Source organism: Oncorhynchus clarkii, chromosome 13 (assembly GCF_045791955.1).
Source record: "Oncorhynchus clarkii lewisi isolate Uvic-CL-2024 chromosome 13, UVic_Ocla_1.0, whole genome shotgun sequence".
Classification (NCBI taxonomy): Eukaryota; Metazoa; Chordata; class Actinopteri; order Salmoniformes; family Salmonidae; genus Oncorhynchus; species Oncorhynchus clarkii.
The window spans coordinates 316,471-343,639 of record NC_092159.1 but is presented as its reverse complement, the minus strand read 5'-3'; the positions used below and the strand labels follow the sequence as shown (position 1 = coordinate 343,639).

Here is a 27,169-nt window from a genome sequence, read left to right as displayed (position 1 = left end):
ACATAAAGCACATGAGGGAACACAAGCATACAAACAATGGACAATCGAGCTAGGGGGTACAATATCACATTACAATTACACAAGGACCTTAAGGGACATGCATATACTTACAATTCTAACAGCTTTTTTGTCCCGCCTGCCAGATTTTACAACGCCTTGACAGGTATTTTACGTGTCATCTAAGAATGACACGTATATATAAAAATTACAAATATATATATATATATATATATATAATGTTCTTAGATTAAAAAAAAAAATAGATATATATATATAGATATATATTTAAATATATTCTAAGAACATTATATATATTTTTTAAAATGTTTAAATCTAAGAACATTATATATATATTTAAAAAAAACATGTTTTAATATATTTTTAATTTTTAATCTAAGAACATTATATGCCATCCGATGACGTGAGGCATGCGAGAGGGGGTCCGACCCTAGGTAACCGTAACTATGTATGACGTGTGTTCTTTTCATGGTGACAGATAATCAAAAGACAAGATATGGTCGACTAGTCGGCTAAATAACGGTGCTTTTATATTTTTATTTTAACAAAATGGATTGGAGTTTGAATACAATATAGCAGATGTTGTAGATTGGTGAGTAGTCCCCGAATGTGGCTAACTTAGCTACCTAACGTAATGTGGCTAACTTAGCTAGCTAACGTAATGTGGCTAACTTAACCTGCTAACGTAATGTGGCTAACTTAACCTGCTAACGTAATGTGGCTAACTTAACCTGCTAACGTAATGTGGCTAACTTAACCTGCTAACGTAATGTGGCTAACTTAACCTGCTAACGTAATGTGGCTAACTTAACCTGCTAACGTAATGTGGCTAACTTAGCTAGCTAACGTAATGTGGCTAACTTAACCTGCTAACGTAATGTGGCTAACTTAACCTGCTAACGTAATGTGGCTAACTTAGCTAGCTAACGTAATGTGGCTAACTTAACCTGCTAACGTAATGTGGCTAACTTAGCTAGCTAACGTAATGTGGCTAACTTAACTAGCTACATGGCTAACTAGTTTCTCTTGTTAGGATGCAAAACAAAAGTTTTGTCCCGCCCATGTTGATGTGCGGTGAGATCCGGGCCGCTGTCTTTTCACAGTAACATTACAGCGTTTTTACGAATAGTTGATATACTGCTAACCAGCTAACCTAGCTAGTTTCAAAACAAACGTTTAAATGTACGGCGCCCATCCCACCTAACCAGACCAGCTGCAATTAAACACTGGGCGAAGGGGAGATAAACAGAGACGGTTCACCTGTATTAGCTTTGTAACTACTATCTCAGGCTAGCTAGCTATCACACACGTCCTCTTAACCTTGTCAATAGATATGGCTACAGCGAGTTAGATATATCGACCCCGTTATGTTGATGTGTGTTATTGTACTAGAAAAGGGTCAACATTTGGTGAATGAATAGCTAGCTCCCTTCTCAGCTGATGCCTGGAATTTGGAATTGGACAACGTGTCTCGGGTTGCACATACTGACACAGGGAGAATAAGTCAATAGGGTCCATGGCAGATACATATGTAGAGAGTTTGGACGTTGAGGTTCTGGTCCCTGGTAGTTGGTTGGTGGTTGTTATATCTGAGCAGGTCCAGGAATATGCAGTAGCTGGAATATAATGTGACCTGCACAAATGGAGCTCATCTCAGTCTTTAAATAGACTGGTCTGAATCCCAAATGACACCCATTTCCCTATATAGTGCACTACTTTTGGCCAGGGCCCATAGCACCCTTTTCCCTATATAGTGCACTACTTTTGGCCAGGACCCATAGCACCCTTTTCCCTATATAGTGCACTACTTTTGGCCAGGGCCCATAGAGAATAGGGTGCCATTTGGGATGAAGTCTTGGGCTCCGTCCAGTGCCAGGGTAGCCAAGGGGACATCCTATGATCTGACTCTGCTTTCTGTCAGAGTGATCTGCTGAGGCTATTTCTGTCTGCCAGGTGCAGCAGGAGATAAATATGACACCAACAGAAAACGGTCACGTAGAGCTGGGAAAGGAAAGTGTGACACAGGCCTGTCAGTCAACACCAGAGATAGGACTGGTTCAGTCTCTGGGATCTAGACCTGTCACCTCCTATCTCTGGTGTTGACTGACAGGACTGGTTCAATCTCTAGGACCTAGACCTGTCACCTCCTATCTCTGGTTTTGACTGACAGGACTGGTTCAGTCTCTAGGACCTAGACCTGTCACCACCTATCTCTGGTGTTGACTGACAGGACTGGTTCAGTCTCTAGGACCTAGACCTGTCACCTCCGGTCTCTGGTGTTGACTGACAGGACTGGTTCAGTCTCTACAACCTAGACCTGTCACATCCTATCTCTGGTGTTGACTGGTTCAGTCTCTAGGACCTAGACCTGTCACCTCCTATCTCTGGTGTTGACTGACAGGACTGGTTCAGTCTCTAGGACCTAGACCTGTCACCACCTATCTCTGGTGTTGACTGACAGGACTGGTTCAGTCTCTAGGACCTAGACCTGTCACCTCCGGTCTCTGGTGTTGACTGACAGGACTGGTTCAGTCTCTACGACCTAGACCTGTCACATCCTATCTCTGGTGTTGACTGGTTCAGTCTCTAGGACCTAGACCTGTCACCTCCGGTCTCTGGTGTTGACTGACAGGACTGGTTCAGTCTCTAGAACCTAGACATGTCACCTATCTCTGGTGTTGACTGACAGGACTAGTTCAGTCTCTAGGACCTAGACCTGTCACCACCTGTCTCTGGTGTTGACTGACAGGACTGGTTCAGTCTCTAGGACCTAGACCTGTCACCTCCTATCGCTGGTGTTGACTGATAGGGCTGGTTCAGTCTCTAGGACCTAGACCTGTCACCTCCTATCTCTGGTGTTGACTGATTAGACTGGTTCAGTCTCTAGAACCTAGACCTGTCACCTCCTATCTCTGGTGTTGACTGGTTCAGTCTCTAGGACCTAGACCTGTCACCTCCTGTCTCTGGTGTTGACTGACAGGACTGGTTCAGTCTCTATGACCTAGACCTGTCACCTCCTATCTCTGGTGTTGACTGGTTCAGTCTCTAGGACCTAGACCTGTCACCTCCTATCTCTGGTGTTGACTGACAGGACTGGTTCAGTCTCTAGGACCTAGACCTGTCACCTCCTATCTCTGGTGTTGACTGACAGGACTGGTTCAGTCTCTAGATCCTAGACCTGTCACCTCCTATCTCTGGTGTTGACTAATAGGTCTAGGTTCTGGAGACTGAACCAGTCGTATACAGTACCAGTCAAAAGTTTGGACATTGTAGAATAATAATGAAGGCAAAAATCATGGTTTGTGCTTAGTGGGACTATAATTTCTTTTTCAACAGGACAATGACCCAACACACCTCCAGGCTGTATAAGGGCTATTTGACCAAGAAGGAGGGTGATGGAGTGCTGCGTCAGATAACCTGGCCTCCACAATCACCCGACCTCAACCCAATTGAGATGGTTTGGGATGAGTTGGACCGCAGAGTGAAGGAAAAACAGCCAACAAGTGCTCAGCATATGTGGGAACTCCTTCAAGACTGTTGTAAAAGCATTCCTCATGAAGCTGGTTGAGAGAATTCCAAGAGTGTGCAAAGCTCTCATCAAGGCAAAGGGTTGCTACTTTGAAGAATCTCAAATATTAAATATATTTTGATTTGTTTAACACTTTTTTTGGTTACTACATGATTCCATATGTGTTATTTCATAGTTCTGATGTCTTCACTATTATTCTACAATGTAGAAAATAGTAAAAATAAAGAAAAACCCTTGAATGAGTAGGCGTGTCTAAACTTTTAACTGGTACTGTATATTTTTTTTAATTCCAGTCAGATAAACACTCATAAACCCGACTGAACCAGTCTGCATGGTCCTAAAGCCTTGTTTTGTATCACATTCCAATGATAAAACTGGGGGGGGGACAAAAATGCCATTTCAGAATGTGGGGTGGGGGGGGGGGGCATCTCCCCAGTGAAAGTTACGCCCCCCTGCCTATACATATATACCCCTCAACAGAAACGGAAAGTCATCTCTCTCTCTGCTTCTTGTTTCTATCAGGTGACTCTGCCGGACAGGAAGTGATGGACTTCCGGTGGGGGAGGAGCCGGGGCGAGGAGGGCATCGCCGTGGTGATAAACTTCCTGCTGGCTAATGCCCGATTGGTCCTGGGAGTGGGAGGGGCCGCGGTGCTGGGCATCGCTACGTTGGCTGTCAAGAGGGTGAGAGAGAGAGAGTGTGACTTTCATCTGACTGAAAAAATCAACTATCATCATAATTACTCATTACCGTTTTGTAGGTATTTAAGTCAGTCACAATTTACGCACAATGCATCACAGATTTTATGCACTCAAACAGGGCCTGTGTGTGTGTGAGAGAGCGCATATGTGTGTGTCTGAACGATGGAAGTTCAGGTTTATAATATGTCTGTAGTTGATAGAACGTGCAGGTTTATAATGTGTGTGTGTGTCTGTAGTTGATACAACGTGCAGGTTTATAATGTGTGTGTGTCTGTAGTTGATAGAACGTGCGGGCCGAGCGGCGGAGGACGAGAAGGTGGAACAGAAGATGTCAGAGAGCTGGGAGGAGCTTGGCTTAGTCTCCGCCTCCCCCAAGTCCATAAGGAAGGGGCTGGAGAGTGTGGTCATGAAACATGTCGCCAAGGCAACCAAACCACAGAAAGGTACAGGACACTGATCACCACACCACTAATGATCCAGAAAGGGACAGGACACTGATTACCACACCACTAATGATCCAGAAAGGTACAGGACACTGATTACCACACCACTAATGATCCAGAAAGGTACAGGACACTGATCACCACACTACACCACTAATGATCCAGAAAGGTACAGGACACTGATTACCACACCACTAATGATCCAGAAAGGGACAGGACACTGATTACCACACCACTAATGACCCAGAAAGGTACAGGAAACTGATTACCACACCACTAATGATCCAGAAAGGTACAGGACACTGATTACCACACCACTAACGACCCAGAAAGGGACAGGACACTGATCACCACACCACTAATGATCCAGAAAGGGACAGGACACTGATTACCACACCACTAATGACCCAGAAAGGTACAGGAAACTGATTACCACACCACTAATGACCCAGAAAGGTACAGGACACTGATCACCACACCACTAATGACCCAGAAAGGTACAGGACACTGATCATCACATCACTAATGATCCAGAAAGGTACAGGACACTGATCACCACACCACTAATGACCCAGAAAGGTACAGGACACTGATCACCACACCACTAATGATCCAGAAAGGTACAGGACACTGATTACCACACCACTAATGATCCAGAAAGGTACAGGACACTGATTACCACACCACTAATGACCCAGAAAGGTACAGGAAACTGATCACCACACTACACCACTAATGATCCAGAAAGGGACAGGACACTGATTACCACACCACTAATGATCCAGAAAGGTACAGGAAACTGATTACCACACCACTAATGACCCAGAAAGGTACAGGAAACTGATCACCACACTACACCACTAATGATCCAGAAAGGTACAGGACACTGATTACCACACCACTAATGATCCAGAAAGGTACAGGACACTGATCACCACACCACTAATGATCCAGAAAGGGACAGGACACTGATCACCACACCACTAATGATCCAGAAAGGGACAGGACACTGATCACCACACCACTAATGATCCAGAAAGGGACAGGACACTGATCACCACACTACACCACTAATGACCCAGAAAGGTACAGGACACTGATCACCACACCACTAATGATCCAGAAAGGTACAGGACACTGATCACCACACCACTAATGATCCAGAAAGGTACAGGACACTGATTACCACACCACTAATGATCCAGAAAGGGACAGGACACTGATTACCACACCACTAATGATCCAGAAAGGTACAGGACACTGATCACCTCACCACTAATGATCCAGAAAGGTACAGGACACTGATCACCACACCACTAATGACCCAGAAAGGTACAGGACACTGATCACCACACCACTAATGATCCAGAAAGGTACAGGACACTGATTACCACACCACTAATGATCCAGAAAGGTACAGGACACTGATTACCACACCACTAATGACCCAGAAAGGTACAGGAAACTGATCACCACACTACACCACTAATGATCCAGAAAGGGACAGGACACTGATTACCACACCACTAATGACCCAGAAAGGTACAGGAAACTGATCACCACACTACACCACTAATGATCCAGAAAGGTACAGGACACTGATTACCACACCACTAATGATCCAGAAAGGTACAGGACACTGATCACCACACCACTAATGATCCAGAAAGGGACAGGACACTGATCACCACACCACTAATGATCCAGAAAGGGACAGGACACTGATCACCACACCACTAATGATCCAGAAAGGGACAGGACACTGATCACCACACTACACCACTAATGATCCAGAAAGGGACAGGACACTGATCACCACACTACACCACTAATGATCCAGAAAGGTACAGGACACTGATCACCACCTCACTAATGATCCAGAAAGGGACAGGACACTGATTACCACACCACTAATGATCCAGAAAGGTACAGGACACTGATTACCACACCACTAATGATCCAGAAAGGGACAGGACACTGATCACCACACCACTAATGATCCAGAAAGGGACAGGACACTGATCACCACACCACTAATGATCCAGAAAGGGACAGGACACTGATCACCACACCACTAATGATCCAGAAAGGGACAGGACACTGATTACCACACCACTAATGATCCAGAAAGGTACAGGACACTGATCACCACACCACTAATGATCCAGAAAGGTACAGGACACTGATCACCACACCACTAATGATCCAGAAAGGGACAGGGCACTGATCACCACACCACTAATGACCCAGAAAGGTACAGGACACTGATCACCACACCACTAATGATCCAGAAAGGTACAGGACACTGATCACCACACCACTAATGATCCAGAAAGGTACAGGACACTGATTACCACACCACTAATGATCCAGAAAGGGACAGGACACTGATTACCACACCACTAATGATCCAGAAAGGTACAGGACACTGATCACCACACCACTAATGATCCAGAAAGGGACAGGACACTGATTACCACACTACACCACTAATGATCCAGAAAGGTACAGGACACTGATCACCACACCACTAATGATCCAGAATGGTACAGGACACTGATTACCACACCACTAATGATCCAGAAAGGTACAGGACACTGATCACCACACCACTAATGATCCAGAAAGGTACAGGACACTGATGACCACCTCACTAATGATCCAGAAAGGTACAGGACACTGATTACCACACCACTAATGATCCAGAAAGGTACAGGAAACTGATTACCACACCACTAATGATCCAGAAAGGTACAGGACACTGATCACCACACTACACCACTAATGATCCAGAAAGGGACAGGACACTGATCACCACACCACTAATGACCCAGAAAGGGACAGGACACTGATCACCACACCACTAATGATCCAGAAAGGGACAGGACACTGATCACCACCTCACTAATGATCCAGAAAGGGACAGGACACTGATCACCACACCACTAATGATCCAGAAAGGTACAGGACACTGATCACCACACCACTAATGATCCAGACAGGGAAAGGACACTGATTACCACACTACACCACAAATGATCCAGAAAGGTACAGGACACTGATCACCACACCACTAATGATCCAGAAAGGTACAGGACACTGATCACCACACCACTAATGATCCAGAAAGGTACAGGACACTGATTACCACACTACACCACTAATGATCCAGAAAGGTACAGGACACTGATCACCACACCACTAATGACCCAGAAAGGGACAGGACACTGATCACCACACCACTAATGATCCAGAAAGGTACAGGACACTGATCACCACACCACTAATGATCCAGAAAGGGACAGGACACTGATTACCACACCACTAATGATCCAGAAAGGTACAGGACACTGATCACCACCTCACTAATGATCCAGAAAGGTACAGGACACTGATCACCACCTCACTAATGATCCAGAAAGGTACAGGACACTGATTACCACACTACACCACTAATGATCCAGAAAGGGACAGGACACTGATCACCACACCACTAATTATCCAGAAAGGTACAGGACACTGATTACCACACCACTAATGATCCAGAAAGGTACAGGACACTGATCACCACACCACTAATGATCCAGAAAGGTACAGGACACTGATCACCACACCACTAATGATCCAGAAAGGTACAGGACACTGATTACCACACCACTAATGATCCAGAAAGGGACAGGACACTGATCACCACACCACTAATGATCCAGAAAGGGACAGGACACTGATCACCACACTACACCACTAATGATCCAGAAAGGGACAGGACACTGATCACCACACTACACCACTAATGATCCAGAAAGGTACAGGACACTGATCACCACCTCACTAATGATCCAGAAAGGGACAGGACACTGATTACCACACCACTAATGATCCAGAAAGGTACAGGACACTGATTACCACACCACTAATGATCCAGAAAGGGACAGGACACTGATCACCACACCACTAATGATCCAGAAAGGGACAGGACACTGATCACCACACCACTAATGATCCAGAAAGGGACAGGACACTGATCACCACACCACTAATGATCCAGAAAGGGACAGGACACTGATTACCACACCACTAATGATCCAGAAAGGTACAGGACACTGATCACCACACCACTAATGATCCAGAAAGGTACAGGACACTGATCACCACACCACTAATGATCCAGAAAGGGACAGGGCACTGATCACCACACCACTAATGACCCAGAAAGGTACAGGACACTGATCACCACACCACTAATGATCCAGAAAGGTACAGGACACTGATCACCACACCACTAATGATCCAGAAAGGTACAGGACACTGATTACCACACCACTAATGATCCAGAAAGGGACAGGACACTGATTACCACACCACTAATGATCCAGAAAGGTACAGGACACTGATCACCACACCACTAATGATCCAGAAAGGGACAGGACACTGATTACCACACTACACCACTAATGATCCAGAAAGGTACAGGACACTGATCACCACACCACTAATGATCCAGAATGGTACAGGACACTGATTACCACACCACTAATGATCCAGAAAGGTACAGGACACTGATCACCACACCACTAATGATCCAGAAAGGTACAGGACACTGATGACCACCTCACTAATGATCCAGAAAGGTACAGGACACTGATTACCACACCACTAATGATCCAGAAAGGTACAGGAAACTGATTACCACACCACTAATGATCCAGAAAGGTACAGGACACTGATCACCACACTACACCACTAATGATCCAGAAAGGGACAGGACACTGATCACCACACCACTAATGACCCAGAAAGGGACAGGACACTGATCACCACACCACTAATGATCCAGAAAGGGACAGGACACTGATCACCACCTCACTAATGATCCAGAAAGGGACAGGACACTGATCACCACACCACTAATGATCCAGAAAGGTACAGGACACTGATCACCACACCACTAATGATCCAGACAGGGAAAGGACACTGATTACCACACTACACCACAAATGATCCAGAAAGGTACAGGACACTGATCACCACACCACTAATGATCCAGAAAGGTACAGGACACTGATCACCACACCACTAATGATCCAGAAAGGTACAGGACACTGATTACCACACTACACCACTAATGATCCAGAAAGGTACAGGACACTGATCACCACACCACTAATGACCCAGAAAGGGACAGGACACTGATCACCACACCACTAATGATCCAGAAAGGTACAGGACACTGATCACCACACCACTAATGATCCAGAAAGGGACAGGACACTGATTACCACACCACTAATGATCCAGAAAGGTACAGGACACTGATCACCACCTCACTAATGATCCAGAAAGGTACAGGACACTGATCACCACCTCACTAATGATCCAGAAAGGTACAGGACACTGATTACCACACTACACCACTAATGATCCAGAAAGGGACAGGACACTGATCACCACACCACTAATTATCCAGAAAGGTACAGGACACTGATTACCACACCACTAATGATCCAGAAAGGTACAGGACACTGATCACCACACCACTAATGATCCAGAAAGGTACAGGACACTGATCACCACACCACTAATGATCCAGAAAGGTACAGGACACTGATTACCACACCACTAATGATCCAGAAAGGTACAGGACACTGATCACCACACTACACCACTAATGATCCAGAAAGGGACAGGACACTGATCACCACACCACTAATGATCCAGAAAGGTACAGGACACTGATCACCACACCACTAATGATCCAGAAAGGTACAGGACACTGATCACCACACCACTAATGACCCAGAAAGGTACAGGACACTGATCACCACACCACTAATGATCCAGAAAGGGACAGGACACTGATTACCACACCACTAATGATCCAGAAAGGTACAGGACACTGATCACCACACCACTAATGATCCAGAAAGGTACAGGACACTGATCACCACACCACTAATGATCCAGAAAGGTACAGGACACTGATTACCACACCACTAATGATCCAGAAAGGGACAGGACACTGATTACCACACCACTAATGATCCAGAAAGGTACAGGACACTGATTACCACACTACACCACTAATGATCCAGAAAGGTACAGGACACTGATCACCACCTCACTAATGATCCAGAAAGGTACAGGACACTGATCACCACACCACTAATGATCCAGAAAGGTACAGGACACTGATCACCACACCACTAATGATCCAGAAAGGGACAGGACACTGATCACCGCACCACTAATGATCCAGAAAGGTACAGGACACTGATTACCGCACCACTAATGATCCAGAAAGGGACAGGACACTGATCACCGCACCACTAATGATCCAGAAAGGTACAGGACACTGATCACCACCTCACTAATGATCCATGACGACACTATATCTCTACTGTTAACGTTTTTGGATTGGAGACTCGTTGGGCGTTGTAGTCGTCTTCAGAGACTGACTATCCTACAAATCACCTTGCGTTATAAATACTCATTATTTGTAGATCAGTCAGTTACAATTTACCCATGATGCATCCGGGTTTTAATGCTCTCCGACACGGCCATTCTCTTTCCTATCTCTTCCTCCTTTCACTCTCTTGCTCTCTCTTTCTCACCCCATCCTCTCTTTCCTCTTTCTCACCCCATCCTCTCTCTCCTCTCTCTTCTTTCTCACCCCATCCTCTCTCTCCTCTCTCTTCTTTCTCACCCCATCCTCTCTCTCCTCTCTCTTCTTTCTCACCCCATCCTCTCTCTCCTCTCTCTTCTTTCTCACCCCACCCTCTCTCTCCTCTCTCTTCTTTCTCACCCCATCCTCTCTCTCCTCTCTCTTCTTTCTCACCCCACCCTCTCTCTCCTCTCTCTTCTTTCTCACCCCATCCTCTCTCTCCTCTCTCTCTAGCTGACCTGTGCCAGCCCCAGCAGCAGAAGTCTAGTCTGAATGAGAGGCCTGTCAAAGCAGCAGAGCCCCAGAGACCCAAGAGCCTACAGCTGTCTCTCACCCTGCAGGTATGACCCTTGACCTCTAGCCAGGAGTTTACGTTGGTGTTCCTGGCTGACTGCATTGCATCAACATGACTGTGTGCGATCTGATTGTGTGGCCCAATTGGTAGAGCGTGGTACTTGCAACGTCAAGGATTGTGGGTTCGATTCCTGCTAGGGACAACCCTACGAAAAACAATTTTTCCACATGTTGTTACATTACATCCTTATTCTAAAAGTTATTAAATAAATGTTTTTAAGGTATATAAGGTATTTCTGTTTTTTATTTTGAATATATTTGTAAACATTCCTGAACTGTTTTTCTTTGTCGTTATGAGGTATTGTGTGTAGATTGATGAGGGGAAACAATTGAATTCATTTTAGAATAAGGCTGTAACGTAACAAAATGTGGAAAAAGTCAAGGGGTCTGAATTCTTTCTTAATGCCGTGCATGTTATGATGTGGTTAGCTGGTATGTTATGATGTGGTTAGTTGGTATGTTATGCTGTATGTTATGATGTGGTTAGCTGGTATGTTATGCTGTATGTTATGATGTGGTTAGCTGGTATGTTATGCTGTATGTTATGATGTGGTTAGTTGGTATGTTATGATGTGGTTAGCTGGTATGTTATGATGTGGTTAGTTGGTATGTTATGATGTGGTTAGCTGGTATGTTATGATGTGGTTAGCTGGTATGTTATGATGTGGTTAGCTGGTATGTAATGTTGTATGTTATGATGTGGTTAGCTGGTATGTTATGCTGTATGTTATGATGTGGTTAGCTGGTATGTTATGATGTGGTTAGCTGGTATGTTATGATGTGGTTAGTTGGTATGTTATGCTGTATGTTAAGATGTGGTTAGCTGGTATGTTATCATGTGGTTAGCTGGTATGTTATGATGTGGTTAGCTGGTATGTTATGCTGTATGTTATCATGTGGTTAGCTGGTATGTTATGATGTGGTTAGCTGGTATGTTATGATGTGGTTAGCTGGTATGTTATGATGTATGTTATGATGTGGTTAGCTGGTATGTTATGATGTATGTTATGATGTGGTTAGCTGGTATGTTATGATGTATGTTATGATGTGGTTAGCTGGTATGTTATGCGGTATGTTATGATGTGGTTAGCTGGTATGTTATGATGTGGTTAGCTGGTATGTTATGATGTATGTTATGATGTGGTTAGCTGGTATGTTATGATGTGGTTAGCTGGTATGTTATGCTGTATGTTATGATGTGGTTAGCTGGTATGTTATGATGTGGTTAGCTGGTATGTTATGCTGTATGTTATGATGTGGTTAGCTGGTATGTTATGTTGTATGTTATGATGTGGTTAGCTGGTATGTTATGTTGTATGTTATGATGTGGTTAGCTGGTATGTTATGCTGTATGTTATGATGTGGTTAGCTGGTATGTTATGTTGTATGTTATGATGTGGTTAGCTGGTATGTTATGCTGTATGTTATGTGGTTAGCTGGTATGTTATGATGTGGTTAGCTGGTATGTTAAGTATCTATCCAGACGTTGGTCTGTAGTCTGGTAGGAACATCTCTCCTGTCGGCTTTCATCCACTGGGCCATCTTCAAGACATTCCTAGTGGATCACCAACCATTTCATCCACTGGCCCATCTACAAGGCATTCCTAGTGGATCACCAACCATTTCATCCACTGGGCCATCTTCAAGGCATTCCTAGTGGATCACCAACCATTTCATCCACTGGTCCATCTACAAGGCATTCCTAGTGGATCACCAAACATTTCATCCACTGGTCCATCTACAAGGCATTCCTAGTGGATCACCAACCAATTCATCCACTGGCCCATCTACAAGGCATTCCTAGTGGATCACCAACCATTTCATCCACTGGGCCATCTTCAAGGCATTCCTAGTGGATCACCAACCATTTCATCCACTGGTCCATCTACAAGGCATTCCTAGTGGATCACCAACTATTTCATCCACTGGGCCATCTTCAAGGCATTCCTAGTGGATCACCAACCATTTCATCCACTGGGCCATCTACAAGGCATTCCTAGTGGATCACCAAACATTTCATCCACTGGGCCATCTACAAGGCATTCCTAGTGGATCACCAACCATTTCATCCACTGGGCCATCTTCAAGGCATTCCTAGTGGATCACCAACCATTTCATCCACTGGCCCATCTACAAGGCATTCCTAGTGGATCACCAACCATTTCATCCACTGGGCCATCTTCAAGGCATTCCTAGTGGATCACCAACCATTTCATCCACTGGTCCATCTTCAAGGCATTCCTAGTGGATCACCAACCATTTCATCCACTGGGCCATCTACAAGGCATTCCTAGTGGATCACCAAACATTTCATCCACTGGGCCATCTACAAGGCATTCCTAGTGGATCACCAACCATTTCATCCACTGGGCCATCTTCAAGGCATTCCTAGTGGATCACCAAACATTTCTGGAGAAAAGATGAGGCCCTAGGCTCCTATTATTTAATTAGTCTGTTGGCGGCAGGTGCAATTGATTCAGCTGCCCTGTTGGCTGCAGGTGCGCTTGATTCAGCTGCCCTGTTGGCTGCAGGTGCGCTTGATTCAGCTGCCCTGTTGGCTGCAGGTGCGCTTGATTCAGCTGCCCTGGTGGCTGCAGGTGCGCTTGATTCAGCTGCCTTGGTGGCTGCAGGTGCGCTTGATTCAGCTGCCCTGTTGACCAGAGGTCGTCCACAGAGCTGAGTCTAGCTCTAGATATCTGACCTCTAACCCCACTCTCTCTCTGTAGGACCGTCTCCAGCAGTATTATTCAACCAGAGCAGCTTTAGCCCCAGAGGTCGTCCACAGAGCTGAGTCTAGCTCTAGATATCTGACCTCTAACCTCTCTCTCTCTCTGTAGGACCATCTCCAGCAGTATTATTCAACCAGAGCAGCTTTAGCCCCAGAGGTCGTCCACAGAGCTGAGTCTAGCTCTAGATATCTGACCTCTAACCTCTCTCTCTCTCTGTAGGACCGTCTCCAGCAGTATTACTCAACCAGAGCAGCTTTAGCCCCAGAGGTCGTCCACAGAGCTGAGTCTCGCACTAGATATCTGACCTCTAACCTCTCTCTCTCTCTGTAGGACCGTCTCCAGCAGTATTACTCAACCAGAGCAGCTTTAGCCCCAGAGGTCGTCCACAGAGCTGAGTCTCGCGCTAGATATCTGACCTCTAACCTCTCTCTCTCTCTGTAGGACCGTCTCCAGCAGTATTACTCAACCAGAGCAGCTTTAGCCCCAGAGGTCGTCCACAGAGCTGAGTCTAGCTCTAGATATCTGACCTCTAACCTCTCTCTCTCTCTGTAGGACCGTCTCCAGCAGTATTATTCAACCAGAGCAGCTTTAGCCCCAGAGGTCGTCCACAGAGCTGAGTCTAGCTCTAGATATCTGACCTCTAACCTCTCTCTCTCTCTGTAGGACCGTCTCCAGCAGTATTACTCAACCAGAGCAGCTTTAGCCCCAGAGGTCGTCCACAGAGCTGAGTCTCGCGCTAGATATCTGACCTCTAACCTCTCTCTCTCTCTGTAGGACCGTCTCCAGCAGTATTACTCAACCAGAGCAGCTTTAGCCCCAGAGGTCGTCCACAGAGCTGAGAGTCTCGCTCTAGATATCTGACCTCTAACCTCTCTCTCTCTCTCTGTAGGACCGTCTCCAGCAGTATTACTCAACCAGAGCAGCTTTAGCCCCAGAGGTCGTCCACAGAGCTGAGTCTAGCTCTAGATATCTGACCTCTAACCTCTCTCTCTCTCTGTAGGACCGTCTCCAGCAGTATTACTCAACCAGAGCAGCTTTAGCCCCAGAGGTCGTCCACAGAGCTGAGTCTAGCTCTAGATATCTGACCTCTAACCTCTCTCTCTCTCTGTAGGACCGTCTCCAGCAGTATTACTCAACCAGAGCAGCTTTAGCCCCAGAGGTCGTCCGCAGAGCTGAGAGTCTCGCTCTAGATATCTGTATAGAGGTACAAGGCTTCCTGCACAGCACAAACCCTGACATGCCTCTGGGAGAGATGTCACTGGGAGGGTCCCTGCTCGACAACCTACAGGTACCAGGCACTGAATCACACGCACTGAATCACACGCACTGAATCACTCGCAGTGAATCACACGCACTGAATCACACGCACTGAATCACACGCACTGAATCACACGCACCGAATCACACGCACCGAATCACACGCACCGAATCACACGCACTGAATCACACGCACCGAATCACACGCACCGAATCACACACACCGAATCACACGCACTGAGTCACACGCACTGAATCACACGCACTGAGTCACACGCACTGAATCACACGCACTGAATCACACGCACTGAATCACACGCACTGAATCACACGCACTGAATCACACACACTGAATCACACACACCGAATCACACACACCGAATCACACACACCGAATCACACACACCGAATCACACACACTGAATCACACGCACTGAGTCACACGCACTGAATCACACACACTGAATCACACGCACTGAATCACACACACTGAATCACACACACACAATAATTGTTCATGTTGAATGGACTAAGTAAGTCTTTCTGAAGAAGAGTGTCTTTCTAAATGGCCGACATCAGGGTTGAACAATTCAGTGAATTCACAACGAAATGTGCAATATCAATATTACAGGAGATCTACAGTATCGATATTACAGGAGATCTACAGTATCAATATTACAGGAGATCTACAGTATCGATATTGCAGGAGATCTACAGTATCGATATTACAGGAGATCTACAGTATCGATATTACAGGAGATCTACAGTATCGATATTACAGGAGATCTACAGTATCGATATTACAGGAGATCTACAGTATCGATATTACAGGAGATCTACAGTATCGATATTGCAGGAGATCTACCGTATCGATATTGCAGGAGATCTACCGTATCAATATTACAGGAGATCTACCATATCAATATTACAGGAGATCTACAGTATATCACAGTATCAATATTACAGGAGATCTACAGTATCAATATTACAGGAGATCTACAGTATCAATATTACAGGAGATCTACAGTATATCACAGTATCAATATTACAGGAGATCTACAGTATATCACAGTATCAATATTACAGGAGATCTACAGTATCAATATTACAGGAGATCTACAGTATATCACAGTATCAATATTACAGGAGATCTACAGTATCAATATTACAGGAGATCTACAGTATCAATATTACAGGAGATCTACAGTATCAATATTACAGGAGATCTACAGTATCAATATTACAGGAGATCTACAGTATCAATATTACAGGAGATCTACAGTATCAATATTACAATATTTCACAGTATCAATATTACAGGAGATCTACGGTATCAATTTTACAGGAGATCTACAGTATATCACAGTATCAATATTACAGGAGATCTTCAGTATCTATATTACAGGATCTACAGTATCAATATTACAGGAGATCTACAGTATATCACAGTGTCAATATTACAGGAGATCTACAGTATCAATATTACAGGAGATCAACAGTATCAATATTACAGGAGATCAAAAGTATCAATATTACAGGAGATCTACTGTATCAATATTACAGGAGATCTACTGTATCAATATTACAGGAGATCTACAGTCAATATTACAGGAGATCTACAGTATCAATATTACAGGAGATATACAGTATCAGTATTACAGGAGATCTACAGTATCAAAATTACAGGAGATCTACAGTATACCACAGTATCAATATCACATGATATCTACAGTATCAATATTACAGGAGATCTACAGTATCAATATTACAGGAGATCTACAGTATCAATATTACAGGAGATCTGCAGTATCAATATTACAGGAGATCTACAGTATCAATATTACAGGAGATCTACAGTATCGATATTACAGGAGATCTACAGTATCAATATTACAGGAGATCTACAGTATCAATATTACAGGAGATCTGCAGTATCAATATTACAGGAGATCTACAGTATCAATAATACAGGAGTAATGTAATATTTTGAAACGCCACTCGGCCTCTTGTTGGTGGTGATGAAGCTAGTCGTGTTGTGTCTGTCTAGATGGTGATGAAGCTGGTCATGTTGTCTGTCATGGTGGTGATGAAGCTGGTCGTGTTGTCTGTCTAGGTGGTGATGAAGCTGGTCATGTTGTGTCTGTCTAGGTGGTGATGAAGCTAGTTGTTCTGGTGGTGATGAAGCTGGTCGTGTTGTCTGTCTAGGTGGTGATGAAGCTGGTCATGTTGTCTCATGGTGGTGATAAAGCTAGTTGTTCTGGTTGTGATCAAGCTGGTCATGTTGTGTCTGTCTAGGTGGTGATGAATCTAGTTGTTCTGGTGGTGATGAAGCTGGTCATGTTGTCTGTCTAGGTGGTGATGAATCTAGTTGTTCTGGTGGTGATGAAGCTGGTCATGTTGTCTGTCTAGGTGGTGATGAAGCTAGTTGTTCTGGTGGTGATGAAGCTGGTCATGTTGTCTGTCTAGGTGGTGATGAAGCTAGTCATGTTGTGTCTGTCTAGGTGGTGATGAAGCTAGTTGTTCTGGTGGTGATGAAGCTGGTCATGTTGTCTGTCATGGTGGTGATAAAGCTAGTCGTGTTGTCTGTCATGGTGGTGATGAAGCTGGTCATGTGTCTGTCATGGTGGTGATGAAGCTGGTCGTGTTGTCTGTCTAGGTGGTGATGAAGCTAGTTGTTCTGGTGGTGATGAAGCTGGTCATGTTGTCTGTCTAGGTGGTGATGAAGCTAGTTGTTCTGGTGGTGACGAAGCTAGTCATGTTGTCTGTCTAGGTGGTGATGAAGCTAGTCATGTTGTCTGTCTAGGTGGAGTTAAAGCTGGTCATGTTGTGTCTGTCTAGGTGGTGATGAAGCTAGTTGTTCTGGTGGTGATGAAGCTGGTCATGTTGTCTGTCATGGTGGTGATAAAGCTAGACATGTGTCTGTCTAGGTGGTGATGAAGCTAGTTGTTCTGGTGGTGATGAAGCTGGTCATGTGTCTGTCTAGGTGGTGAGAGCGGACCATGCGTGCCTGCTGGTTCCCCTCCAGCTAGAACCCAGTCTGTGGAGTCTGATCCCTGGGGAGGAGACTCTCCTAACACACCCTCTACACTGGATGGTCCGGCGAGTCAACCTGGAGTACTTCCCTAGAGGACGCAGCTACTGGGACCGGTACACCCTTTACATACTGTCTAGGGGTATTTAAATCTGTTCTGCCTGATCATTATCCATACTGTCTAGGGGTATTTAAATCTGTTCTGCCTGATCATTATCCATACTGTCTAGGGGTATTTAAATCTGTTCTGCCTGATCATTATCCATACTGTCTAGTGGTATTTAAATCTGTTCTGCCTGATCATTATCCATACTGTCTAGGGGTATTGAAATCTGTTCTGCCTGATCATTATCCATACTGTCTAGGGGTATTTAAATCTGTTCTGCCTGATCATTATCCATACTGTCTAGGGGTATTTAAATCTGATCTGCCTGATCATTATCCATACTGTCTAGACCAGGGGTATTTAAATCTGTTCTACCTGATCATTATCCATACTGTCTAGACCAGGGGTATTTAAATCTGTTCTGCCTGATCATTATCCATACTGTCTAGACCAGGGGTATTTAAATCTGTTCTGCCTGATCATTATCCATACTGTCTAGGGGTATTTAAACCTGTTCTGCCTGATCATTATCCATACTGTCTAGACCAGGGGTATTTAAATCTGTTCTGCCTGATCATTATCCATACTGTCTAGACCAGGGGTATTTAAATCTGTTCTGCCTGATCATTATCCATACTGTCTAGGGGTATTTAAATCTGTTCTGCCTGATCATTATCCATACTGTCTAGGGGTATTTAAATCTGTTCTGCCTGATCATTATCCATACTGTCTAGACCAGGGGTATTTAAATCTGTTCTACCTGATCATTATCCATACTGTCTAGGGGTATTTAAATCTGTTCTGCCTGATCATTATCCATACTGTCTAGGGGTATTTAAATCTGTTCTGCCTGATCATTATCCATACTGTCTAGGGGTATTTAAATCTGTTCTGCCTGATCATTATCCATACTGTCTAGGGGTATTTAAATCTGTTCTGCCTGATCATTATCCATACTGTCTAGACCAGGGGTATTTAAATCTGTTCTGCCTGATCATTATCCATACTGTCTAGTGGTATTTAAATCTGTTCTGCCTGATCATTATCCATACTGTCTAGACCAGGGGTATTTAAACCTGTTCTGCCTGATCATTATCCATACTGTCTAGGGGTATTTAAATCTGTTCTGCCTGATCATTATCCATACTGTCTAGACCAGGGGTATTTAAATCTGTTCTGCCTGATCATTATCCATACTGTCTAGGGGTATTTAAATCTGTTCTGCCTGATCATTATCCATACTGTCTAGACCAGGGATATTTAAATCTGTTCTGCCTGATCATTATCCATACTGTCTAGGGGTTTTTAAATCTGTTCTGCCTGATCATTATCCATACTGTCTAGGGGTATTTAAATCTGTTCTGCCTGATCATTATCCATACTGTCTAGACCAGGGATATTTAAATCTGTTCTGCCTGATCATTATCCATACTGTCTAGGGGTATTTAAATCTGTTCTGCCTGATCATTATCCATACTGTCTAGGGGTATTTAAATCTGTTCTGCCTGATCATTATCCATACTGTCTAGACCAGGGATATTTAAATCTGTTCTGCCTGATCATTATCCATACTGTCTAGACCAGGGGTATTTAAATCTGTTCTGCCTGATCATTATCCATACTGTCTAGGGGTATTTAAATCTGTTCTGCCTGATCATTATCCATACTGTCTAGACCAGGGGTATTTAAATCTGTTCTGCCTGATCATTATCCATACTGTCTAGACCAGGGGTATTTAAATCTGTTCTGCCTGATCATTATCCATACTGTCTAGACCAGGGGTATTTAAATCTGTTCTGCCTGATCATTATCCATACTGTCTAGGGGTATTTAAATCTGTTCTGTTCTGCCTGATCATTATCCATACTGTCTAGGGGTATTTAAATCTGTTCTGCCTGATCATTATCCATACTGTCTAGACCAGGGGTATTTAAATCTGTTCTGCCTGATCATTATCCATACTGTCTAGGGGTATTTAAATCTGTTCTGTTCTGCCTGATCATTATCCATACTGTCTAGGGGTATTTAAATCTGTTCTGCCTGATCATTATCCATACTGTCTAGGGGTATTTAAATCTGTTCTGCCTGATCATTATCCATACTGTCTAGACCAGGGGTATTTAAATCTGTTCTGCCTGATCATTATCCATACTGTCTAGGGGTATTTAAATCTGTTCTGCCTGATCATTATCCATACTGTCTAGGGGTATTTAAATCTGTTCTGCCTGATCATTATCCATACTGTCTAGGGGTATTTAAATCTGTTCTGCCTGATCATTATCCATACTGTCTAGACCAGGGGTATTTAAATCTGTTCTGCCTGATCATTATCCATACTGTCTAGGGGTATTTATATCTGTTCTGCCTGATCATTATCCATACTGTCTAGACCAGGGGTATTTAAATCTGTTCTGCCTGATCATTATCCATACTGTCTAGGGGTATTTAAATCTGTTCTGCCTGATCATTATCCATACTGTCTAGAGGTATTTAAATCTGTTCTACCTGATCATTATCCATACTGTCTAGGGGTATTTAAATCTGTTCTGCCTGATCATTATCCATACTGTCTAGTGGTATTTAAATCTGTTCTGCCTGATCATTATCCATACTGTCTAGGGGTATTTAAATCTGTTCTGCCTGATCATTATCCATACTGTCTAGACCAGGGGTATTTAAATCTGTTCTGCCTGATCATTATCCATACTGTCTAGGGGTATTTAAATCTGTTCTGCCTGATCATTATCCATACTGTCTAGACCAGGGGTATTTAAATCTGTTCTGCCTGATCATTATCCATACTGTCTAGTGGTATTTAAATCTGTTCTGCCTGATCATTATCCATACTGTCTAGGAGTATTTAAATCTGTTCTGCCTGATCATTATCCATACTGTCTAGGAGTATTTAAATCTGTTCTGTTCTACCTGATCATTATCCATACTGTCTAGACCAGGGGTATTTAAATCTGTTCTGTTCTACCTGATCATTATCCATATTGTCTAGACTCTGTCTCTCTAGACCTCGAGGTCTAAATCCCTGGGAACGATGGGGGGAAAAAGCAGTGGAACTAGCTTGGAGGTCCAGATTTAAATTTTGAGGGATCTCTAGATTTCTGGCCCAGCTATTAATTGTCTGTGTTTGTCTGTCTCCTCTCCTCTCCTAGGTTCCTAGTTGGAGGTTATCTGTCCTGCCGGGCGCTGGTGAGCATGCTCAGTAAGGCTGTGATGGAAACCATGAACTGGCCGTCTCTGTCCTCCACTCTGGACTGTCTGGTCAGGCCTGTCCTCGGGGGAGATGAACTGAAACTAGAGATACGGTATCTCTCTCACACACACATACATACACACACACAGATATATATTTTAGTCAGCAGACGAGAGACTAACAGTCAGTCAGAGATATCTAGGTGGGACAGGCCACATATCTCATAGTCACATGTTTCCTCAGTAAACAAGTTACCAGCAGTCAGTAGCAGTTTTACTCTGAACAGTGAGGCTGTACCTGCTTTCAGTTACAGTTTTACTGTGAACACTGAGGCTGTACCTGCTTTCAGTTACAGTTTTACTGTGAACACTGAGGCTGTACCTGCTTTAAGTTACAGTTTTACTGTGAACACTGAGGCTGTACCCACTAAGTTACAGTTTTACTGTGAACACAGAGGCTGTACCTGATTTCAGTTAGTTTTACTGTGAACACTGAGGCTGTACCTGCTTTTAGTTACAGTTTTACTGTGAACACAGAGGCTGTACCCACTAAGTTACAGTTTTACTATGAACACAGAGGCTGTACCCACTAAGTTACAGTTTTACTATGAACACTGAGGCTGTACCTGCTTTCAGTTACAGTTTTACTGTGAACACAGAGGCTGTACCCACTAAGTTACAGTTTTACTGTGAACACTGAGGCTGTACCCACTAAGTTACAGTTTTACTGTGAACACAGAGGCTGTACCCACTAAGTTACAGTTTTACTGTGAACATTGAGGCTGTACCCACTAAGTTACAGTTTTACTGTGAACACTGAGGCTGTACCTGCTTTAAGTTAGTTTTACTGTGAAAACTGAGGCTACCTGCTTTAAGTTACAGTTTTACTGTGAACACTGAGGCTGTACCTGCTTTAAGTTACAGTTTTACTGTGAACACTGAGGCTGTACCTACTTTAAGTTAGTTTTACTGTGAACACTGAGGCTACCTGCTTTAAGTTACAGTTTTACTGTGAACACAGAGGCTGTACCCACTAAGTTACAGTTTTACTGTGAATACTGAGGCTGTACCCACTAAGTTACAATTTTACTGTGAACACAGAGGCTGTACCCACTAAGTTACAGTTTTACTGGGAACACTGAGGCTGTACCCACTAAGTTACAGTTTTACTGTGAACACTGAGGCTGTACCCACTAAGTTACAGTTTTACTGTGAACACTGAGGCTGTACCCACTAAGTTACAGTTTTACTGTGAACACTGAGGCTGTACCCACTAAGTTACAGTTTTACTGTGAACACTGAGGCTGTACCTGCTTTCAGTTACAGTTTTACTGTGAACACTGAGGCTGTACCCACTAAGTTACAGTTTTACTGTGAACACTGAGGCTGTACCTGCTTTCAGTTACAGTTTTACTGTGAACACTGAGGCTGTACCTGCTTTAAGTTACAGTTTTACTGTGAACACTGAGGCTACCTGCTTTAAGTTACAGTTTTACTGTGAACACTGAGGCTGTACCTGCTTTAAGTTACAGTTTTACTGTGAACACTGAGGCTGTACCTGCTTTCAGTTACAGTTTTACTGTGAACACTGAGGCTGTACCTGCTTTCAGTTACAGTTTTACTGTGAACACCGAGGCTGTACCTGCTTTAAGTTACAGTTTTACTGTGAACACTGAGGCTGTACCTACTTTAAGTTAGTTTTACTGTGAACACTGAGGCTACCTGCTTTAAGTTACAGTTTTACTGTGAACACAGAGGCTGTACCCACTAAGTTACAGTTTTACTGTGAACACAGAGGCTGTACCCACTAAGTTACAGTTTTACTGTGAACACTGAGGCTCTACCCACTTTAAGTTACAGTTTTACTGTGAACACTGAGGCTGTACCCACTTTAAGTTACAGTTTTACTGTGAACACTGAGGCTGTACCCACTAAGTTACTGTGAACACTGAGGCTGTACCCACTAAGTTACAGTTTTACTGTGAACACTGAGGCTGTACCTGCTTTCAGTTACAGTTTTACTGTGAACACTGAGGCTGTACCTGCTTTCAGTTAGTTTTACTGTGAACACTACAGTTTTAACAGTGGCCAAGTAGGCTACTGTGGTTATTTGATCATAATCTAGGCCTACTAGAGTAGCCTACCATCAAAAACAACATGCATCCCATAATATTTTAACACGGAAATAGCTGTTACATCATTCAGCCTACAGTAGCAGCCAATGTGCGGTGTTCAATGTAGATCTACATTCCATGAGACTTTTGAAGAAAAACATACAGGGCTTGACATGAACCTGTTAATCCACCTGTCCTTCAGACAAGGAGGGGACTGAACATGTTGTTAGATGTGAGAACCACTTTACCATAGGGTTAAAGGTCAGGGTTCATGTGTATCTCTGTCTCTCTCCAGACCTGAGGGTTAAAGGTCAGGGTTAATCTGTATCTCTGTCTCTCTCCAGACAGGGTTAATACATAACTGATATGTCACTGTGTTAGTTAGGGGTTAAATGTCAGGGTTCATATTTAACTGATATGTCACTGTGTTAGTTAGTGGTTAAAGGTCAGGGTTAATATATATAACTGATATGTCACTATGTTAGTTAGGGTTAGGGGTTAAAGGTCAGGGTTAATATATATAACTGATATGTCACTGTATTAGTTAGGGTTAGGGGTTAAAGGTCAGGGTTAATATATAACTGATATGTCACTGTGTTAGTTAGTGGTTAAAGGTCAGGGTTAATATATAACTGATATGTCACTGTGTTAGTTAGGGGTTAAAGGTCAGGGTTAATATATAACTGATATGTCACTGTGTTAGTTAGGGGTTAAAGGTCAGGGTTAATATATATAACTGATATGTCACTGTGTTAGTTAGGGGTTAAAGGTCGGGGTTAATATATATAACTGATATGTCACTATGTTAGTTAGGGTTAGGGGTTAAAGGTCAGGGTTAATATATAACTGATATGTCACTGTGTTAGTTAGGGGTTAAAGGTCAAGGTTAATATATAACTGATATGTCACTGTTAGTTAGGGGTAAAAGGTCAGGGTTACTATATAACTGATATTTCACTGTGTTAGTTAGGGGTTAAAGGTCAGGGTTAATACATGACTGATATGTCACTGTGTTAGTTAGGGGTTAAAGGTCAGGGTTAATATATAACTGATATGTCACTGTGTTAGTTAGGGGTTAAAGGTCAGGGTTAATATATAACTGATATGTCACTGTGTTAGTTAGGGGTTAAAGGTCAGGGTTAATATATAACTGATATGTCACTGTGTTAGTTAGGGGTTAAAGGTCAGGGTTAATATATAACTGATATATCACTGTGTTAGTTAGGGGTTAAAGGTCAGGGTTAATTCATGACTGATATGTCACTGTGTTAGTTAGGGGTTAAAGGTCAGGGTTAATTCATGACTGATACGTCTCTCTGTGTCTCCAGACCAGAGCGAGGTGATACTCTCTTCATCTCCATAGTGCCGGTGCTGAGGGAGGCAGACGTGGTTCTGACTGCCCAGGTAGAGTTAACCCAGCCCTGGGATAGTGCCTGGCACCTCTCCCTCTACCCCTGGGAGACCCAGCGCCTGACCCAGCTTGACTCCGCTGACCAGGGGGTCCGACGCGCCCTCCTCAAAACCCTCAAAGCCGTCTGTCGACACTGTCCCGCCCTGCGACCCCTTACCGCCGCGCCGCTGGCCAACCTCATCCTCCACCTCAGCGACAAGGACGTGGATTGGTCGGAGGGTTGTCTGAGTGGGCGGTTCCAGCAGTGTGTGTGGGAGCTGATAGGCTATCTGGAGCAGGGGGTGTTACCTAGCTACTTCAAGCCCAGTGTTAATATGTTGAACGGAGTGACGGAGGAAGAGGTCGATGAGATGGGCTTTTTGTTGTACTGCGCCGTCTCTGAACCAGACATTCTGCTGATATAGATATATATATATATATACTCTAACCTGGTGTGTATATATCAGAGAGGAAGAGGACATGTATTAGAAATGAGGCACCACCCTGACGTCTATAGATCAGTTGTACCATATTACCGCTCCACTGAGACGCGGACGGGAGATTGTTGTTCAGGCAGTCGTGCATCTCCTTCACATACACCTGTGGGGGCTGACTGACTAAACAGAGATGATTTATACATTGTGTATGAGCACTATGGTGTGGATGAGTTGATGGGGGGCTCTGACTGAGCAGCACAGAGACTCTGGTGACGTGATGATGATGATGGACTGTGCCTTAGGGGAAGCAGATGAGGGAAGGAAGAAATTAAAAGGAAGACTAGGGCTGCGTTTTACACAGACACCCAATTCTGATCATTTGGGGGCAGAATCGGGTTACCTGTGTTAAACGCAGCCTCTAGTGACGGAGACTTGGCTTTCTCCTGCTGCGGACTATATATCTAGATCTAGTACATCTCTGGCCAAAAGGCTGTTTCAGAATGGCCTGTGCCATTGAGGCTACAACCCATAGGAATCCCCCACCCTAGTTGACTACTTTAAAATGGTGGAAGCCCTCAATGGACTATATATCTAGATCTAGTACATCTCTGTCCAAAAGGCTGTTTCAGAATGGCCTGCGCCATTGAGGCTACAACCCATAGGAATCTCCCACCCTAGTTGACTACTTTAAAATGGTGGAAGCCCTCAATGAGCGCTACCCATTCTAAAACTGCATTTTTTTGGGGGGGGGGGGGGGGGGGGCATTAAAAGGCCTGGATCATTCTCTATGGGCCGACTGGATGACAAGATAACAGAGTTAGCACCAGTTACCATAGCCACAAAGTGATAATTATGTCTAAAATCCCTCCGCCAATTTCTCTTCTTAAAGTCTGATGTTTAAACCTGTTTAATGACGTCATTATATGCACCTTCTACTGAATCAAGTGCTCTGCCTTTTCTTTTCATAATGTCGTGCGTGTTTTGCGTTTTGCTGCGGTTGTTTTTAAGTTGAAGAGTGATTTAAATAAATGTTTTCTGCTGAACTACTGATGATAATATCCTCATTATTTACATGTTTAGGTGATTATAATTCTGTCAAGTTAAATTCAACATTGTGGCCTTTTTTTTTATTTTTAAGAAGAACACTTTTCATGTTGCATTTTATTTCAAGTTGTAATTGTAGTCCATCGGGTCA

At 43.9% G+C, this 27,169-nt stretch overlaps 1 protein-coding gene across 3 annotated transcripts; it reads left to right on the top strand.

Moving 5' to 3' along the window:
• LOC139424248 (mitochondrial dynamics protein MIEF1-like) lies at positions 1-27,017 on the top strand. 3 transcript variants are annotated; one of them, XM_071175929.1, is made up of 9 exons: positions 450-610; positions 3,355-3,627; positions 4,070-4,230; positions 4,526-4,691; positions 11,587-11,693; positions 15,547-15,723; positions 18,676-18,839; positions 21,994-22,146; positions 25,476-27,017. In XM_071175929.1, exons 2-9 carry the CDS (start codon positions 3,573-3,575, stop codon positions 25,960-25,962), a joined length of 1,470 nt encoding a protein of 489 aa, XP_071032030.1. In that variant the 5' UTR covers positions 450-610; positions 3,355-3,572; the 3' UTR covers positions 25,963-27,017. The 3 variants fall into 3 exon arrangements, with proteins under 3 accessions (XP_071032029.1, XP_071032031.1, XP_071032030.1); XM_071175928.1 differs by lacking the exons at positions 450-610; positions 3,355-3,627 and adding an exon at positions 1-163; XM_071175930.1 differs by lacking the exon at positions 3,355-3,627 and having other exon boundaries at positions 442-610.
• The last annotated feature ends 152 nt before the right edge of the window (positions 27,018-27,169 follow it).

Coding starts and splice junctions, on each gene's coding strand:
- LOC139424248 (XM_071175928.1), top strand. CDS start 37: ATGGACAATCGAGCTAGGGGGTACAATATCACATTACAATTACACAAG. Junction 4,231..4,525: donor CTACGTTGGCTGTCAAGAGG/GTGAGAGAGAGA, acceptor GTGTGTCTGTAG/TTGATAGAACGTGCGGGCCG. Junction 11,694..15,546: donor AGCTGTCTCTCACCCTGCAG/GTATGACCCTTG, acceptor CTCTCTCTGTAG/GACCGTCTCCAGCAGTATTA.